Raw genomic sequence first — 21,201 nt, 5'->3', positions numbered from 1 at the left:
TGAGTCAGCAAAAGCTGAGATTTACGGTTTTAATTTCCGATTCGTAACAAAAATAGTACCTCTTGCATGCAGCAGCGCAGCAGTGCGGCACGATCCACTGTTATACCCCACATGAATGCTTCGCAACTACGGACCTGGCCTTCATCGATCACTATCTCTGAACCTGGAGAGTGCCTGGATAAGCAACCACTGAGCATAACAGGTGTGTTATAGGCTGTCCGGCTACACTATGCGGAGCATGCAGCAGTGCTCTAAAATCCGCTGTTGTACTGTACTTCTACACTCCTACATCTCAGGACTTGCATAGCCTGGGGGAGGCCCTCATCCAACAATAGATCAACCAAATCGATGCAAATGTGCGTATCAATATTGCCTCTCTTGTCAGTCAAAGGGCTTTTTGTGTATTACCTTATAGGTTTGCCAGATTTGTTGAGTTTGTGAAAAAAGGGGATATTGTTAGGCTGTCGTAAAATGTGCTTCAGCAGAAAAAAGAAACTTTTTTTTTTTAGATTCAACTCTGGCAAATGGTACGCACTCAAGCTCTTCAGCCCAAAAGGTTTTGGCAGCCAAAGCTTCTGCTGCTTGCTAATGATGACAGTGCTGTGAGAATGACAATAATAATGCTATTGCTGTTGCTTCTGATAAAAATAATGCTATTTCTGCTGATTATGATACCAATTATGATAGTGGCATTACCGCTGTTGATGCTGCTTCTGCCATGAATGATTATTAGATTGACGTCGTGGCTGCATTAATGATGGCAAGTGCAATCAATGAATGTTCGCGTTAATGCGGAGAACAGGGGGTATGCATAAAAAAAAACTTAAAACTAACAAGAGCAAATACGCACAAAAACCCGAGACACTTTCAACACAGGCTCCCTTATGGCGCAGGTAATAGGGTTCTTTATCATTTGAGCTCCGAAGTCAAAAGAATGTAAATTGAACACTTGGTTAGGCAGACAACAGCGGCTGGGTCACGGCGACAGGTCTACGTGACATACATCACGGACGCAACGAGAACTGAAATTGGATCACGACAATACGGGCGGGATAATACATGGCTCTCGGTCAAAACGACCTCAGTGTAGTTCCGCATGCAGCAAAATTATAATGGCCAACTGCTACCGGAAATTAAATTTTCTGCTTTTGTCAATAGATAGAACTTTATTAATAGAAGTAGAATAAGGTTTTTTTTGTTTTTGTTTTGGGGGGGCAGGGGGGAAGCAGAGGTCTCTCAAATGCATTGTGTGACTTATACAACACAGGAGACATTGTGGACAAGTGTTAGAATGGTCGATATTTTTCAAATGCTAATTGAATATGAGTGAACAATCAAGCGTGCTGCGAGTGCTCACATGAGTGAGTGAGCAAATTCGTTTGTCTATGGTTGATTCAGTGAGCGACTTAGTTTGCCTACGAATGAACAAGTGATTGTGTTTACAAATGAGGAAATGTATTCGTTAATGAGTGAACCAGTTATTAAGCGAAGTGACTGAGTGTTAAAATGATCATGTGAGCGATACAGCGAACATGCGAGTGAGCCAGTGCGTAAACGAGTGAGCAAGCCCCCGAAAAAAATGAGCGAGCGATTGAGTGTCTGAGTGAGTAATAAACGAATGAACGAGTGAGCAAGTGAGCAAACGAACGAGTGAGCGGGCGAGCGACATGACGAGCGAGCTGGCAAGTGAATACCAGTGCGCGGCTGTGCGAGTCAGCAATCCCCCAAAACAGTGAGCGAGCAAGCGAGCGAGTGGGCAAATTCAACGAATGAACGCATGAGCGAATAAACGAGTGAGCGGGGACCAGCGATTGAGCGAGCGACACAGCGGACGATAGGGCGATCGAGAAGGTGGATAGGGCGGAGCGGGCAGAGCGGGCGGAGCGGGCGAGTTCACCTGGCGCAGAGTGCGCGCGACCAGGCTCTCGAGGACGGGCCCCCGGTCGTCGTGGAGGAGGTGGACTTCGTCGAGGATGAGCAGGCGCACGAGCTGGCTCAGGGCCACGTCGCCCACGCTCTTGCGCGTCACCACGTCCCACTTCTCCGGAGTCGTCACCAGCATCTGTCGCCGGCCGAGAGACGCAGTGCGCAGGGGAGGGGTTGGAGAGAGGTGAGCGGGGAAAGGAGAGGCACACGGGGAATTCCAAATGTGTGGTCGTATTTTTATAAATGTCCACGCAAGGTGCGACTGTGGCAGCTGCAGCAAAGAAGCCGTGGAATTTATGCGATTTGTTTACACGGATGGGTTGTGCTGTGGGGCTACGTCCCCCCCACTCCTCATTGTGTCAATGCAGAATTTCCACAGATGGAGCTGAAACACATCCCTTGGATGTTACTCAACCGGCAACGCCGACGACACGCAAGCTAACAAACCTGAGTGCGTAAGATCTCCCCCTTGGTGAGCTGCATGTCTCCCGTGAGCTCTCGCACCGCGATGCCAAGCGGCTGGAGGCGCTTGCCGAAGTTGCTCGTCATCTCGGCCGCGAGAGCCTTCATGGGGGCCACGTACACGATCTGTGGACAGCACACACGAGCAAGCGCGCGTACATAAGTATGTACGTAGGAACAGCACAACAGGGGAATGCATATGCACAAACACGCGCACGCACAACCGCATACTCGCATGGCATAGCATGCAAGTGCACGCAACAAAGACGACGCGCAGGTCGTCAGGTTCATAGCGAGTGTGCTAACTACGATACCACTGCTCTCCTATCTTACAAAGATCCCCCATAATGAGGCAAGTGCTGTTAGCGAGCACCTATGAAGACCGGTACACAGCACATGAGGGGGTGGGTGGCCAGCACTACCCCAGGTCGCCTTTGTCTCGTCAGTGGCGATGTTTACACACAACACCAGGTACTCATTTGAGGCCGAGTCAACCTACTACCGCATGTACATAGCTACACCTGAAGACACACGCGCAAACTTTTTGTTGCTATTGGCTAGTTCTACCAAAACTAACTCTCTGAAGTTGCATTTCCCGTACCTGCTGTTGGGCCAGAGAGGCATGCCATACGTTTATCTAAATCACTGGTTCTTAACCTGGGGTCCAAGCACCCCCTGGGGGTGCGAGATGCCCGTACGGACACGTAAGTACAAGTACTTTCTTTTTCGATTTAAAGCTTTTGTGACTGCAGGGATTCATCTTCTTGGTTCTTTCGGTAAAGTCACGTAGAAGGGAAATAATAAAATAATAAAAATAAACATAAGACGCTGTCTTTCCGACAGACCTGTTCTTCACCTGAGGACGGCTGCTTGCGTTGTGGCCGAAACGTCGTGAGAATTATTTTATTATGTTTTATTTTTATTATTTTATTATTTCCCTTCTACGTGACTTTACCGAAAGAACCAAGAAGATACAACTACTTTGTTTCATCAAACCCTAAGTATTTATTATTATACATTTTTTTTTTACCGACTGAGAACCAAATGGGTGCAAGGCTGCAGTAAAGGTTAAGAACCACTGATCTAAAGGTACGACCGCCAGCTTTGCCGGCAGAGAAATAAAATAATATATATGCATACACGTGGGGGTGACACTAATATAGCAACCCACAGTGAGAGGTAATGCATATTTGATGCATCCCCTCCAAAGCGACGTCACTTTGCGTGCACACTGTGCTTAACGTCGTGGTGGCAGGGCAAATCAAACCAGATGTGGGCAAAAAACGCGGCAAAGCTGTATGGCTGCCAAGGAAAAAATAAAGAGCGACCCGACAGAAATAATTTATAGCACGCGAAAGAGAGATTTCACGTTGCGTTAAATTATACGGATGTGTTGTTTCGTGCGTGCAGTTTTTTTTTATGCCAAGTAAGCTGGATCGTACAATTCCATGTTCATTGCACCAGCCGTGCGCTCCGCATCAAATATTCCACAGGTCACATCCAATGGTGGGAATTTGCAAAACGTGCGGTGTTTTAACATATCACAAAACGTACAAGCGGGCTTCAAAGAGGGCTCATGTGGCCTCACATTGCAGACACGTAATGAAAAGTGAGCGTGCTTTCTCAACGAATAAAAGATGTAACTGTCTGGATTTCAATAGAGTCTACCTGATGATTCCTGCATCGCATGTAGCTGCGATTGAAACCAAATGTTTGTTTTTAAAAGCAAATATTTTAATGATAACTCTGGCCAACAGCCACTCCTATCCTAATCACTACTCCTGCCAGCACTTGTCAATGTCACGTCCACCACGGTTGACATTACCACCGTGGTGATCACGAAAACCAACACAAGTCATTGACGTGAGAAGCAAGATCACCGTAATCATGCTCATGATCATGACCATCATCAGTAAAGTCATCGCCATCACCAGCAACGCATCAGCAATGGCATCGGCAGAGTCATTATCATCTTAATCTCCATCATCACCATCATAGGCTTCGTCACCTCTGCCATCATGATCAGCACGATCATAATCACTATCACCACCTTCCTCTTCACCACCAATCCCGATTAGCAACGTGGGCTACGTATGGTGCGAAAGAAGTTCAACATGCGTAAATTCACAACCACGACCGCCACAACAAATGAACAGCACCGACAGAAACATTATACGCACCAATGATCACCTGCGACTACCACCTCCATTATCAACATTACCATCATCACTAACCACCACCATCCATAACAAATGCCGCCATTTGACATGAATTGAGAGCGACGTCAAACCCAGCCCACCCCTTTGCGCCAGGCTAGATGCACTTTTGAGCCCCGCCATCGAAATCCGCACCACGCCCAGCGGCGCCATCGCCGCAGCCAGGGGTCTCACCCACCTTGAAGTCTCCGCTGTTGAGGAGCCCACCAGGTCCCACGTGTTGCCGGACTTCTCTCAGCACAGTCAGCATGGCCACGTTGGTCTTGCCAGCGCCCGTGGGGGCGCAAATAAGCAAGTTCTCGTTGGTGTGGTACGCTGTCTCGAACACCAGCGACTGCACACGGTTCAGCTTCTGAGTGCCGCTGAAGGCCAGCTGTCCGATCTGCGAGGTGGAGACGTGAGCGAGAGAGAGGGAGCGAGTGAACGAGTGGATTATTCGCGAAAACCTAAAAACATGTTCGTCAACAGCGCTGCCCTGAAAGTAAACAAAAAATATACGAGGAGACGTTTCGTCGTGATCTGCTTAGCTATCAACAGCTGATGCTGTAAGGAGAGGGGTGATCGCCTGTAAGATCGGCAGTTTACCAGCACCGATTCAAGCGAGCCGGACTCTGCTGACGAAGACACTTTGCGCCAAAAGCGGTTGTGAGTTTTCTCGTCTTGAATAAACGGTGCCGAAATTATACTATCCTGATGGGTTGTGTAAGAAATAATTACCGATGAGATCAGGTGCATTCTGGGTGATAAGGTCAAAAGCATTGCTTAGACAGCCGAGGATACAAAGACTGGATGTGGTTCTATGAATGTAGTTGCAAGTGTTTTTTTATTGGGGCTGCTGTCGCAAAGTCACGATTGCCACTCCGGCCTTCCAGAGATCGCCGTTTTCATCAGTGGGCAGGTTAAAAAAAAATTCTCCCCAACCTCTGTTCACCAAGTAGGAGTCAAGAGTCGTGGGTCTTCCCACCTCTTCCAAGATGTCCGGCCAGGGTGGTAGAGTAGGCCAAATGCCCTCAAACAGGACTTCTACGAGCTCCGTCTCACGGAGGCCCTTCTTCCAGCGGTGCCGTGAGCAGAAAATTACACGGCTGAACCTTTAGCTATTGAAAGGCATGACCCGACGGCAATACGTGCATTGTGTGTGAGTGCGCGTGTGTGTTTGTGATCACAAAGTACCCCACCTCATCGAGGTCGCGGACGAAAACCGGCTTCTCTGCGATTCCGATGGGCAGTGGTGGAGTGGGTGGGATGCTCATCTCTTCGTACATCTTGTTGTTCTGCACCGAGAAGCCTTCTGGCAGAAGCATCTGTGTCAACGTGCACAGAGGAAAGGGACCCGGGCAGGCCAGCGTGACGAATAAGCTTCAACGCACGTTATTTCTGAATCTCCATTGGTGGAAATTCCACATTCATATGACGGGGAGGGGAGGGGGGACTATCCCAACAGCACCACATTTCAGTGTTAATTGTAGTGGTACTAATGAATTCACAGTTACACTGGAACCCCTCATACGTAGAGTAGACCAATTACAAAGTCATACGTAATGCACATGTACAGCCATTTTGTCTATCTACTGTTGGATGAGTCGTCTTGTGCTGCGCGGGGGCTGCTGCCACTGGGGGTCCCCTTGGAATGTTCTGAGATGTGATGCGTGGTGCTTTCAGTTGCCGAGTCGTTCAAGTTCCGTATAAATGCTGAGATTATCATTATTATAATTTGTATTATGGTCATCCGACACTGCGCGGTGCACGCTGGTTATTTGACGACGCTTTAAGACTGCGATCTCCACGGACACTCAAAATGCGCGTCTCCCCATACCTTGGAGCCTCCGACAAAGGCCGACGTCTTGCGCGCGTCCGCGTAGGCGTCGTACACGTTGGGGAATCTCTCTGGCTCGGTCCACTGAGCCCGGGGCAGGAGTATCGGTGCGATCTGAGCATTCAGAAGGGCCTCCTCCCTGCCACACGCATTGCACCCGTGCCAAGATTTAGTTTATTTTTTATCGTATATATTGAAAACTCATATCTTGAGAACTGTGTAGTGTTTAATTTGTTGTCCTAGCTTTTGCACCTCCGATTAGCACGGTTGGCTACGTTTGTGCGAAAGAAGTTCAACATACACACATAAAAGAGGCGATGTCCTGCTGCCACTGGAGCGCTATTCTAAATCATATCAGAAATGCGTATATCACAAAATCTTTAAAATAACATTTTAAAATCGATACATTTCCATGGCTGGCCATCGAACAAAGACGGTCACCGCATCACGCGCTTTGAGATGCGCTTCTGCGGCCGTCTGGAACGCTCTTCCTTCCGATATTAGGAAGCCACTGGAGCAATGCACTTTTAAATCTAGATTGAAAAGTAATTTTAGAACTGCTTTTGTATTTAATTTGTTGTCCTTCCCCGACACCTCTGCTTAGCAGAGTTGGCTGTGTACGGTGCGAAAGAAGTTAAACATACGTACTTATCCGCCCTGAACGATTGAAGGGCCACACTCAGTGCAGTGTTTGTATGTGTGTGGCGGTATAATCGTCAGTTTTCTACAAATCGCCAAAAAAACCAACCTTTTCACGTGCACTTCATGGATGTTATTCTTAATCTCATGCACATTCACCGAGTGGACCCCAATTACAGTGAATAATTTTCGCATGTTCAAAGCGGTTTAGTAACCAATTTGTGTATGGCACTTTGATGAAGATGATGTTGACAATGGTGAAGTTGAAAATTTGCGATCACGCTCACGATGGCAATGATGATGATAACATCATTGAAGATGGTGACAATTATTTTTACAATTACGATGCTGAAAATGACAACCGTGATGACGACAATTCGTGATAATAAAACAATCACGACGATGATTACAATGCGGAAAATTACGGGTGCTGGAAGTGACGATCACGTGAAAATGATGGGACAGCCCAAGGCGACCCACGACCACTGGGCACGTGATCTTGTTATATCTGTGAAAGAGGTGCTTTATAACACTCGTTGGATTCCTGCAGTATAAATAAATATTCTTCTAAATCCCAGAGCTCTGTAACCATTGGGTCTTCTTGCACCTCTGGAGCCGCAGGGCCAGGGGATCGAATCCGTTGACACCGGTGGCGGCGGTGGCGGCGGTGTCGTCGTCGCCGTTGCGACGATCGCGCTTGAGGCTGCGCTTCTCCTCGCGGCGTGCCGCTTTCCCCAACAGCCGCTCCGTCTCCGACTGGACGGTCACCTGGCGGGCGACGCTGGGGCCGACGGGGGCCCCCGTTCCCCCTGCCGGACCTGAGCGCACAAAGACACGGGTGGGGCGTGGCGGCCTCTAAGTCTAGATCGAAAACGAATTTCTTTAGAAATGCTTTTTGTGTTTGGTTCGTTGTCCTTCCCCCGCACTCCCGATTAGCGCGGTCGGCTATGTACCGCGCGAAAGAAGTTCAACATACGCACATACATAGTCGCTCAAGTCGCCTACGAGTTCAGCGCAAGAAAGAATGAAACTCGATGCCATAATCATCAGCTGTGGCCAATCTGCTACAATCCCCAAGCCGATTGTGCCAAGAGTGTCACCGCAAGAGAAGAACCAACCATTTGGATCTCTCGCACAGCAGTGCAACTCCTGCGTGTTCGAAAACGGCCCACAGATGCAGAAATGACATGAAGGACCTCTGCTGAACACAATAAGCGACAAAACTTTCTTATCTGCTTTGCCACTGGCAGTAATGTTCACCGCAGGAGAGCCAACCCGATATAGATATATATTGTTAATTATCAGATCTCCAAACACAAATTTAAACGAAGAACCATATTTTGCATGCACTCATTCGTAACCATTCTGACGCTGTCAGCTCTTTGCAGTCGACAGCCCTGGTTTAATTACGGGCTCCTGCCCGGATTTGAATGCACGGATCTCAGCGGTGCAGGTTTAACATTCTGACACCCACAGATTCACTCAGAACACCAGTCATCTATGATCTCAATCGCTGTGGGGGCGAGTGAATGGAGGTTCTCTCACCACGATTAACCGGAGGACCCTCATCCACGGGCTCCATGGCACAGTCCACAATCTTCTTCCTCTGCTGCAGTAGCTTTGTGATGAAGTCAAACCCGCCCACTCCCAGCAGCTCGAACAGCTGGGAAGACACAGTGCGGTGGAACACACATCAAAATGTCAATCATCAAACACGGAATATGCAGCCGCGTGGCTTGCTGGAGTTTAGTCGCTTGCTGTAACGTAACCCTTTCCTGTTCAGATACGTCTGTAAATTTCAGGGTGGGTCCAGTTCACCACTGAATCTCGAAATTGTATTTAGAGAGGCATAGCGCCGTTGTTTTTAAAAACACCAATAAAGTTATTTAGATTCCGATAAAGTATGACATGAGAACGAGATCGGAAGAAAAACTAAACAAACTAAAATATGGAATCAAAAGAAAAACTGATGGCGTGCACGTACACATACGTCATCGGAATGGGAAAGGGCTAATCGCAAATGGTTTTTATTGTCGTCACATTTTTGTTGTCTTTGTTTACGATTGCATTTGAAACGTCCCCATCGGCGTCGTGTCCTGAGATGAAGACACGTCCATTGAGAAGTCCCGAATACACCAGTGCATCATCCTGTATTAGAAAACTGCCTCTGGATGCTGATATAATATTTCGAAAATCCCTTCGAATACCGTGAATGCACAAGAGGGACCCTGCACTTCCGCACGTGCTCTGCTCGAAGGATGATCATCGCATGGAAAATTACCAAGAGGAAGCCCTGAGATGACATGCTCATGCCACTACCGATGGAAGGACTTTCCAGGTAGGAGAGTTTTAGAGTGTCCCTCCAGAAGGCACTCCAGCCTACCCTTCTACACTGACTAGACACACATAAAGAGATGGGAGTAACCACACTCTACCCCACAAAACGGGAACTTCTGTAAAGATGGAAGATTGCATATGCATGCATATTTAATGTGTGCAAGGACATTAATGACTTGGTTAAAATAAACTTCAGAAAAAATCCAAAAGGATAACGTTGTAAATGTATAAACACACAAGGCAGAAATATTAAAATTTTCCACAAAGACCTGACATGTTAGATGAAAAATAATTAGTTTACATCTAACAAAAATGCCTTTTAAAAAGATAACACGGAACTCCTGCTGTCGGTTCCCACATCAGGGCACTGACCTGGAAGATGATGCAACTGACCCAATTCAATAATAAGAGGCCCTTCGAAAGTGGTGGTTTCTCTCACCCAACAGGACACACTTAACGCTCTGTAAGTCTCTAACCCAAGTTTTTTAATTCAGCAGACTTGCACAATGCTTGCTCTAACTTTCCTCCCGAAAGTATCCGAACAGAACATAAATATTGCTCCTAAGAGAGTGCAGTTCCACAATGAATGCGCTACTCAAGGGGAAGGAAAGGGTAATGGGGTAGAGAAGCTTCAAGGCGATGAGCTCAACGACCGGAAAAACATATGGAGCCCCCCGGCGGAGGAAAGTTTGCAAAGTTACTGGTAATTGTACCTTTTTAAAAAAAGAATGCGCGCAGCGTCGTTAAAGGCAGCTGGCTTTCCCGCTGATTAAAACCATAATCACCGTTTCACTGGGGTTCGTGGAGTTAAAAGCCGTTTGCCGCACTCTAAATGAGCCTTGGGACGGCGCGCCGTGCCACCGCGGAGCCGCTCGGGAGTGGGAGGTTTACTTTCTCCGGGCTAATGGTGTTGCGCAATCGTTAGTGCAGCCGTTCGTGCAGAGCGAGCTCAAGTGGTGGCACGTTTCAATCAATCAATGATTCAAAGTTAAACATCTAATTTGCAGCACTTTCTGCATTCCTATTTTTGGGGAAAAAACCACCGCCCCCACCGATTCTATTCAAATTGTGCCTGCCAGCGTCGGGTTAAAAAACAATGATCCAATACCGATCTCTCATAAGGCAGTATAATCCCTTCATGCTACAGAACACCTCTGTGAGAAGCGGATATCACAGAACAACCACCGACATTCTTTCAAAGGACCTCTCTTACACACAGCAGGAGGCAGCAGCACTTTCTCACTTGCACCAACACCAACGTTTGTTGTACGACATCCTGGAATTTAATGAGAATGGGTTCTTTTGGTGGATTCATTGATGACCGGTCGGAGACAATCAACTAAAATCCAATTAAAATCTGAGCGTAACGTGGCTGATTCTGACAATGAACTTGATCCTAACAGCCTCGAGGTTCTAAATGACCCTGCAAACAATGGATGCATTTGCAATTTTGGGATTAATTAAAAAAAATCAGGCCGAGGCACATTTTCCAACGATCAAAATTATTAAATGATTTACTTTATTTTGAAATGGCATCCCGCGGCATTAGGTCACGTCCCGACACATTTTAAATTAGTACATCATGTAAATGACCCCAAACCGCAGAGATGATCTGAAAATTGTTCTTGAAAAATCTAGAATTTTTGTTGTTGTCAGACCTCCAAAGTTCCCTTGATCAGTGTTGAATCCCTATCCCCTACCTCCCCGTCTTTCGGGGGGGGGTGGGGGCATACCTCGTTCTGAAGCGCGTTGTCGCTCTTGTCCGAAATGAGCGCCTCGAAGAGGCTCGAGCAGAGCTCGGCGGACGGCAAGCTCGAGCCGCCAGCGGCCACGAACTCCTCCACCTGGCTGCGCAGCCACCCGCCGTCCACGCAGCTGGCCTGGCCCGCCGCCCCCTCCTCCCGGCCGCCCGCTGCCTTCACGAAGCGCGAGTAGTCGAGGCTCAGCTGGTTTGGCGGATCGAGGTGCCTCCGGGCGATGAGTTTGTCGGCGGGCTCCAGGTCGAAGCCGTCGGAGGAGAAGGGGATGTTCTGCCCAAACGGAGCGCAGGTGTTGCCATCGTCGTCCTGATAAGAAAAAAAAGAAAAACGGGAAAGAAAAAAAGAAAAACGGGAAAGAAAAAAAACCGGCGATTTAATCGCGCTTTTCCGGGCCGGGCTGCGCGAAGAGCATTTCTACACATGAGCTGAATTAGACCAGTTGAGTTGGTTCAACTCCGCAAGATGATCATACATTCAACTCCGGAAGATTCCCGCAGCGGCGCGTGGCGAAAGTTTTTGAACGCGCAGCGCAAACAGAAACAAACCACACTTGAGCGGCAGCGATGCTCAATCACGTGCGTGTCCAAGCGGGTGCCGATGGTGGATAAGTAGATGAAGAGATAAGTGTGGAAACAATTACATTCAATAACCGATAACAGGTCGAATTTCCACCGGGTGCCAACAGTGATAACGGGAGACGGTGAAGAAAATCGTAGATACAAACTCCAAGATGCATTGTTGTGGTGCAGTATAGGTAGCACCGTTAGCCACCAGCATTTGTTTAAGCAAGCAAACTAAAGCAAAAAAAACTGCATATTTGTCATGCTCTTGTCAGCTCGATTCGTAAGTGAAAGCGAAGAGCATCTTTTGTTCAAATGCAACTGCTCCACAAATTTGTAAACGTTCCCATGATTCACAGTTTTCACCCAATTGCAGATTCATTCGTTCATAAGTGTGCAGATCGCCCCTGAGCCCGGCTCGGGCGCCGGGGGCTAAGACAACAACTTGGACAGGGGTTGGCGGCATCGTTGTATTCCTCGCACCAGGACCCATGCCAACCAATGGAGAAGAGCATGGAAATGTTTAATCCAGGGCCGATGCCAACCAAGCAGGCCAACTCAAATGCTTATTAAACGATGAAACAATTTTTTATTTTGTCAGGTAAGGCCCACTGAGCTACGTAGCTCATTTTCAGAAGCGAGTTGGCCACAAATGATCGCCCCACGAAGTGGCTTTTATCACGTGGAAAATGTTTATGAATGTGGAGCAAAAAAACGGAGGATCTGGAGAAAAATCCACGGGGGGAACATGCCAACTCCAAATATACAGGCGTCAGGGTCGGGATTGAACTCGCGACATCTCGTATACTCGGCAAGGTATTTAACATGAGGTTTTCGGGTTAGATCGCGTAAAATAAAAATGTGTCGTTAAATCTGCCACCACCCGACACAGCCAATTAGTCAGGTTTGTCAAGTAAACAAAACATGCCAATTCGTTACTATTGTTTGGTTCTTTTGATAAAGTCACATAGATAGAAAATATAATAATACAAATTTAAAAAATTTAGACGAAAATAGATTTTTTCTATTTACGTGACTTTACCAAAAGAAACAAAGAATATGCATTTCTGCAGTCACGAAAGCTTCAAATCTAGAATACATTGTTACCTGCTCCTCCTTGCTGGGCAAGGAGAGCTCGGAGAGGCGCGAGGGCTCGGGCAGCCGGGACACGATCCGAGCGACGACGTCGCTGGCGTCGCGAGCGGCGCCGGGGGGCACGGGACCCAGCGCGCCGCGCAGACGGCTCGCTCGCTCCTGCCAGGCTGCGCTCGCTCCTCCCCGCTCCTCCTCCTCCTCCTCGCCTGGAGCAAAAGTCTCGAAGAGGAATGCGGCGGCGCACTCCACCGACTCAGTGTCCTCCTCGCTGCCAACTTCGGTGTGGGGCGGGCGGGGGGGAATAAATAAATGAGCAAACAAAATCGCACGTTGGCTTGACGTACTGGGGACACTTCGAAAGTGTTTAGTAGAATTCCTTTGAGTTCAGACCATAGGGTGCTGCCTGATATCATTGCGTTTAAATGCACTATCGGGTGTGATCCCCTCCTTTGGTTGCCAGTCCATCATTATTCTCATCGACCAGCCATCATCTTTTCTAGAATCATCTTTATACTGGAGGAATCCGATGAGCTATAAAGCTCTTGTTCACAGATGTCCAGGAGCGGCGGGCGAGAACAATACTAAAACAATGATAGGAGTGCAGAGTATAGAAAAGGTAAACAAATCACTTCAGATTACCTTGCAGACTGACGGCACCATGGCCTAATGGTGCTTTGTCAGGGCAAATAAAAGAAACCTTCACAAACACACCGGTCCGCTCACAGTGGAAGGGTAACGACGCTCGGCGAAGTCTCACCGATCCGCTTGGCCACCTGCAGCAGCGCTCGCAGGTCGTCGCTCAGCTGGCTGCGCTGGCTCTTGACGATGCTGCACGACAGGAAGTCGACCACCTTCTTCCAGCTCAGCCCCACGTTGCCCGACGTCTGTTTGACCAGCTGCCTCTTGGACTGAGAGAGAGTGGCTAATTAATGGAGGAAAACTAATTCTGTTCTGAATTACAAAAAATAAGGGACTGTGCTAGGCAAGCACAAGTATCAACAAACTCACAGCATTCATACTCTTAGGTTTTTTCGGTAAAGTCACGTAGATAAAAATAAATAATAAAAGTGAAAATTATATGAAGATGAATTACTTATATTATTTTTATAATTATTATTTCTATTATTTTTACTTTCATTATTTATTTTTACCTACGTGACTTTAACCGAAAAAACCTAAGAGTATGAATCCTTGCAGTCACGAAAGCTTCAAATCTAGAATCACAACATTCATCATTAAAACTGGATTATTGCAGAAAAAAATATATATTGACACTTTTAGCAATGGTCCAACAGTTTGTTATGACATCAGGCTACAAGCAGACATTGTTAATGTTGGCTGTGGTGAGTCTTTCCAAATGACATTGGTTTCAAACAGAACCTGTTCTGAACCAAATGTCTTTGACGGCAACCTTTTATTTAGCCATTTCCGAACAAACGATTTTACTGTCATGGGTGTGTTGCACGTTTGCTCATATTACTTGGGAAAACAATCGTCAATATTTGAGCACACTTCATCCCACACTGGTCAATGTGGAAAATCTATAATGGAAGTCGTTCCTCCAAACTCAAAACGAGTCTACGCTTGAGGAATATGTCTCAGCGGCACAGGAGTGAAAAACGATGGCATTCTACCATTGCCTCTTCGTCATTATCTGCTTTAGGGAAGATACGTTTGTGTTTAAACAACTGCGTGTTTATAAAACGTGGATGAATGTTGAATGTTGTTAGCGTGCATGCTGCAAAGCGTTCTACAATCCATGCACGTGAGACTACTTTTGTCTTCCTTGTTGGGGTTGCGCCTTCCTGTAAGTCACATCGTTAAGTCACGCAGAAATAAACCGAGGAGCATAAACCATCACGTGAACTCCGCTCGTCCTCACAGCGGCTTGTGGCTTGCCGTCTAACAAAGACGGTCACTGCATCGCGCGCTTTCAGATGCGCTTCTGCGGCCGTCTGGAACGCCCTTCCTTCCGATAATAGGAAGCCACTGCAGCTATGCAGTTTTAAATAATATATATTGAAAACTCATATCTTTAAAACTGCTTTATGTGTTTAGCTTGTTGTCCTTCCCCTGCACCTCCGATCAGCATGGTTGGCTACTTATGGTGTGAAAGAAGTTCAACATATGAAGAACATAATTTTGAACCACGCGATGGGCCTGCTATTGCGGCAACGTGATGTACGATTGACGCAGTGACGCAACATTCTCCGCTATCAAGGTGGTGCTCACCTGTAGGTCAAGGTCCGAGTCCGTGTCTGGCTCAAAGCTGCTATTGCTGACATTGGTGAACGACCGCAGGGCATTCGTGAGCCTGGGCAGTTCCATTGCCATCAACATCGCTCCTCTCTCCCTGCAACAGAATAATAATAATTCAGTACCAAGAATAATGAGAGCACAAAATGTAAAATATCCTTGTGGTTTAACACGTGACTTGGTGATGCTGTGCTGACTGTAGCATACAATAAACATACACAAATAACAGTGTGGCCTTAAAAATTTCAAACATATAGTAGGCAACATTGCGGCCAATGGCCTTTCTTTACGGCACACAAATATTTGTTGCATTGTTGAAATATCGCCCGCCCCCCACCCCCGAGTAATTTTTTTGTAATGTGGCCAGCACCATCACAGGATAGGGATGGTGAGGCTAGCAATACCAACACAAGCACGCACAAAGCGCACAGTCACACAACGACACGGTATCTAAAAAAAAGTGCTTCGCGCATGTAACCACCAGTAATCACTAAGACGAAACAAAGCTAGAGTATAATGATGTTGTGCAAATCCCCGCTTATTTTCTTCTACTGTGGAATACCTCGAGGGAATTACGCACACTGGCTTGTCAATTCACTGCTGGATGAGTTTCCCCCATGCCAGTGCATGACTGACTGTATCTCAAAGTACTTTGGTGCAACATTACAGCATTAACTAAATTACTCTACAATGACATTCACCTCTCTGCATACTTCTCGGGTTTCAAAGCTATGCCTCTACTCTTAGGCGTGTAGATATCATATGCAATCTCGTGTATGACTTGTTTATACGAGTCCTTGCACATCAAGAAGAATACACGTACAATTAATTATGAAGAGCGTTAGGAGGCATTTGCCTCCATCGAGGGGCCATGAGAGAATGGCAGAAATCCAATATTCTGATGGCAATAAGTTTCATTTAAAGAGCGGCGACTGGACTGTATATACTTACAGGGGAGTGGTGTCATTGTGGATTGTGTACATTGACGTCACGTTCAATCCCGGGGCCACGAGGCACATTGTCATCAGCAGAAACACAAATGAAACCATTGCGGTAACCTCCTGGGTGAACTCAAGCTTATATATTTAAAAACATTCAATCAAATGAAGAACACCAGTTCAGGGGAAACAAGGGTGGCTGGGGCTGCGAGGTTCTGGCCACACCATTCGCCTTAATAATTGCGACAAACAGCAACCCGGGCAAAGCAATGTATAGATGCAATAATATAAGGCACTCAATATTGCTTCGCATACATACAGCCGATGACCAAGTCGCCGGGAATGTGCCAGATTCTCGCCAGATCACAGAAGCTATGCCTGGAGGCCTTCATCCAGCAGTAGATCGTCCATGACTGATGATGATATATCATTGGACCTCCTCTGCCAGTACCAAAATACGAGAAGTGTGTTTGCATTCTGACCACAATCACTGTGGTTAATGCAGACATGATTCCTTGTAAAAGGTTTCAGTTTGGTGTTTTAACATCTTAACACCTGTTTAGTTGCCAGATAAAAGGGGAAAACCTCTTCTCTGATGATACAGTGAGGATGATGATGATACAGTGAGGATGATGATACAGTGAGGATGATGATGATGATACAGTGAGGATGATGATGATACAGTGAAGATGATGATACAGTGAGGATGATACAGTGATGATAATGATAGTGAGGATGATGATAGTGAGGATGATTATAGTGAGGATGATGATGATAATACAGAGGATGATGATACAGTGAGGATGATGATGATACAGTGAGGATGATGATACAGTGAGGATGATGATGATACAGTGAGGATGATGATACAGTGAGGATGATGATGATACAGTGTGGGTGATGATGATGCAGTGAGGATGATGATACAGTGAGGGTGATGATACAGTGAGGATGATGATGATACAGCGAGGATGATGATGATACAGTGAGGGTGATGATGATACAGTGAGGATGGTCCGAGTCTGCCGGTGGTGGCGCTGTGCCAGTGGTGGAAATTCCACATTCCTATGGTCGGGGCCCAATAATTGCACGTCAACCACCGTTTCACTTCCCACAACGTGATACTGTGGTGAAGTATGGTCAAACAACCACTGAACCAGCGTGACGTAGCGTACGGCCAAGTAACCACTGAACCAAAGAGCATGAGCGTAGGGAAGCGTGGTCAAACAAGCGTGGTAAAGTATGGCTAAGCAGTGAACGAGCGTGGGGAAGTATGACCAAGGCCTCAATTGCGGCCTACCGGCTACTTGAAACAGCACCAAACGCGGCCAAACAGCTGCGAATGACACCGCGGCGAGGCTCATTGTAGACGTGACTCGAGTGTAAGTACAACTCACCGACAGAGACTTTAAACCCTCTCGTTGTTGTTGTTTTATCGCGAACCCGTCAACAGTGACAGCGGCAGCAGCAGTAGCAGCAGCTTCGAGTGAATGCGCTCTGTTCCCGTACAGTAACGCCGCACAATCACCACATGGTTTGGTTGTTTTTCGTGCGAGAACTGTTGCGTTTTATTTCTGCCTCGCACTTAAATTAACGGCGAGAAAACGACGCGCACTGACGGGCGGGCGAGTTTGGCGGTTATCTTCTGACTGTCGACGTCTCTTCAACGCCTCCGTTTGTCATTAATTGCAGTCGTGACGCCTCTAGTGCGAAGGCCTCGGAAAAAAAATCGGCAAACAGGGGGGCGGGGCGAGGGGCGGGGCGAGGGGTGGGGGGGGCCTGACGTCACGCGCGATTCTTGGGATTCTGTTTTTGTCTCCCCCCACCAAACACCCCCCACCCAAACACCCCCCCACCCAATAGCCCCCCACCCAAACACCCCCCACCCACCCAAACACCCCCACCCACCCAAACACCCCCCACCCATTAACCCCCCCACCCAATAACCCCCCCACCCACCCAAACACCCCCACCCACCCAAACACCCCCAACCCATTAACCCCCCCACCCAATAACCCCCCCACCCAATAACCCCCCCCACCCAATAACCCCCCCACCAAAACACCTCCCCACCCAACCCCCCCCCCCCACACCCAATAACCCCCCCACCAAAACACCCCCCACCCAATAACCCCCCACCCAATAACCCCCCACCCAATAACTCCCCCACCCAATAACCCCCCCACCCACCCACCCAAACACCCCCCACCCAATAACCCCCCCACCCAATAACCCCCCCACCAAAACACCCCCCACCCAAATAACCCCCCCCCCACACCCAATAACCCCCCCACCAAAACACCCCCCACCCAATAACCTCCCCACCCAATAACCCCCCCCACCCAATAACCCCCCCACCAAAACACCCTCCCACGTTTGAGAGACAAATCTCCACTTGTTTGTTTATATTCACCACAACGTCTTCGATGATTGTTGAAATTTTTGTTTTCTTTTGTCAGATCATATTTTCATGGAATTGGGATCGATATTGCAGAGAACGACGAGCAAATGGCAACAAACATACTACAAAATGCAAATTGTATTTTATTTTACCAGGAGTGATGTTGTGGCGTGATGGTGCAATGAGATGGTGTGCAGTGATGGTTGTGACTCGAAATCAGGGGTTGGGAACGTCCGGCCCGCGTGCCGTATAAGGCCCGTGGATTCATTTGGGTCTGACCCTGCCAAGGCAACCGGAGGCGGGACTCGAAATTCAATAAATCTAGGAGAAAACCTGGAAAAGCAGTTGCGAGTAGCAACATCATCAATACCAGCTAACATCACACACGCCTCACCAAAGAGAAGCAGCTCCAGCCACATCGCATTAGGGATGAGTTAATTAAATGTTTGACCAAATATAACAGGCGAATTTTTTAGTTGATAATTTTGTATGGCCCGCGAATGATGTTATAAATATCCAAATGGCCCTTTGCAGTAAAAGGTTCCCCACCCCTGGACTAGATGGTGTGACGAGATGGTATAATGGGCCTTGGAACCATTTCAGGAGAGTCATTCAAGCAACAGGTTTCAGGTAAAGTCTTAGACTCATCGTTGCTCAGCAAGCACTGAGTGGCCACAGTTGCCCTTGGTGAATGTATTGTTAACCAGGTAAGGTCCTTTGAACCATATACTGTAGCTATTTTTCAGAAGGGACCTGGCAACAAATGGTACCTCAACGAAGTGTCTTAAATATGATTTCCCTTCTACGTGACTTTACCGAAAGAACCAAGAATAGGAATCCTTGCAGTCACAAAAGCTTTAAATAGAAGTGGCTTATGTGTAAATGTATAGCAGCCAAATACTCTTAAATGGATGTTTATAATGCGAAGGGGAAAACTGGAGGACCCGGAGAAATATCTATGCGACCACGTGGAATAAGACACCACAAACTCCAAATATGCAGCAGGCGTCAGGGTCGAGATCAAACTTATGACCTCCTGTAGTCTAGGCGAGGTAGTTAACATCTCCTAGCCACCATGGCAAAGACAGGCCGGGATCAAATGATGAAATAGAGAGAGAGAGTGAGCGCAGACAGCAGTGCTTTTTGAAAGCTGAAATTCATTCATCTTGATTTGAAGCTTTCGTGACTGCAGGAATCCATGCTCTTTGCTTCTTTCGGTAAAGTCACATAGGTATAAAATAAAATAAATCACGACGTTTCGGGCACAACACAAGCGTCCGTCATCAGGTGGGGAAGCCCAAAACGTCGTTATTTATTTTATTTTATACCTACGTGACTTTTCCGAAAGAACCAAAGAGTACGATTTTGATGCTTCGTCTCAAATAGATTTTCACGCGGTTGGTGAAATCCCAGGTCAGCGCCCACCAGATGGCAGCATCGGAACGTCGAATTAAACAGAAAGCGTGTGACGGTAAATCCTGACTTAAAGCTCTCTTGACTGCAGTAGCTCATATTCTTTGGGTCTTTCGGTAAAGCCACGTAGTTTTTGTTGTTGAAAAAAATGGTCGACGAAGAATACGGCATGATGAGTGAATGGTGCTCGGCTCAGCGAGCCGATCGATGCAGATGACAGTCATGGAGATCGTCCCTGGCTCAACGTGCACCGCGTGTCCATCAGTGGCAATTCTTCAATTCATCAATTGTTCGAGTCTCAACCGCACAGTCGCGACACGCCGCGCTGATTTCGCACCTCCGATTAGCACGGTCGGCGACGAGGGGTACGAAACAACTTCGACATGGCACGTGCACACTAGACTTTCTTCCGGCGCGTCGGTGCTCTTTATAAACAACCTGTACCATCATCGCAGTGCCTAATACACCTTGACACATGTGCAGGGATTGTTTTGTCAATCCACTGCTGGATGAGGGCCTCCCCACGCAGTTGCGGGTTGTGGAGGTTATTTAGCCATATTTCACCACGTTGTGCCAGTGCGAAATTAAGAGAAAATAATCCTTGGTCATGGGAGAGCATTTTTTTTTATTTTTTTATCAACCTCTTATTTACCAAAAAGTTGTCATTTAACTACTGTCTATGGGAAATAGGACCGCCTGTACCACGTGAATGCCCGCGCACAGGCGTGCGTGTATGGACGTCACTTTGACGCATTTGAGGGCCCAATGAGACAACGCGGAAAGTTCGACACATTCATCAATAACACTGCGGTCTTAAAATAGAAATAATAATATTATAGGCGACGTTTCAGGCAATGCCCCTTCTTCATAGCACATACAACGTAGAGCAGGGATGTGAGCATACATGTTTCGGGGCATGGAAATTAAGTGATAACAAACAACAATCACACAGACAAAAAAGAACTAAATTGACAAAATAAATGTGCGACACGCAACAACCGTGCAGCGTAGGTTAAAGCGACATTGATTGTCTTATTCAAATGTAACATTTTCATCTCCGCCAATTTAACCTTAATATTTCCATCACCAGATCATAACCGCACATCGATCCATTACGATGTTTTAATGGAACGCTCCGTTCGGCATAGGTTGATCGTCGTGATCATCATCATTATTGCTTCAGCTCATTAAGACTAATCAATGTACGTAAATTGGTCTCTCTGAGCAAAGTGGCTAATTAACGGCAAATTACACGTTACCTCCCAAAAGGGTTAACAATCTCTCAATGTTGTCAACCATCGCGCGGTGTCGTCACTGGTGACCTTGTGACGGCTCTTCTCGATTTGCGTTGTTTTTGTTTGTGTTCTAGATTTGAAGCTTTC

General features: G+C 47.2%; 1 protein-coding gene across 1 annotated transcript in view; it reads right to left on the bottom strand.

The window, feature by feature from the left end:
* ASCC3 (activating signal cointegrator 1 complex subunit 3) overlaps positions 1-17,713 on the bottom strand; it is a 104,978-nt gene extending 87,265 nt beyond the window's left edge. Inside the window, 12 exon segments of the mRNA XM_061568172.1 lie at positions 1,898-2,062; positions 2,374-2,514; positions 4,783-4,986; positions 5,783-5,908; positions 6,421-6,559; positions 7,667-7,877; positions 8,605-8,722; positions 11,130-11,462; positions 12,824-13,086; positions 13,569-13,719; positions 15,044-15,164; positions 17,403-17,713. Coding sequence (XP_061424156.1) covers positions 1,898-2,062; positions 2,374-2,514; positions 4,783-4,986; positions 5,783-5,908; positions 6,421-6,559; positions 7,667-7,877; positions 8,605-8,722; positions 11,130-11,462; positions 12,824-13,086; positions 13,569-13,719; positions 15,044-15,151 — 1,959 coding nt within the window. The 5' untranslated portion in view covers positions 15,152-15,164; positions 17,403-17,713.
* Positions 17,714-21,201: the final 3,488 nt, after the last annotated feature.

Source organism: Lethenteron reissneri, chromosome 5 (genome assembly GCF_015708825.2).
Source record: "Lethenteron reissneri isolate LAM-NWPU_2019-01 chromosome 5, ASM1570882v1, whole genome shotgun sequence".
NCBI classification, from domain to species: Eukaryota; Metazoa; Chordata; class Hyperoartia; order Petromyzontiformes; family Petromyzontidae; genus Lethenteron; species Lethenteron reissneri.
The sequence above is the reverse complement of the archived record's forward strand: the minus strand, read 5'-3'. Positions and strand labels throughout refer to the sequence as shown.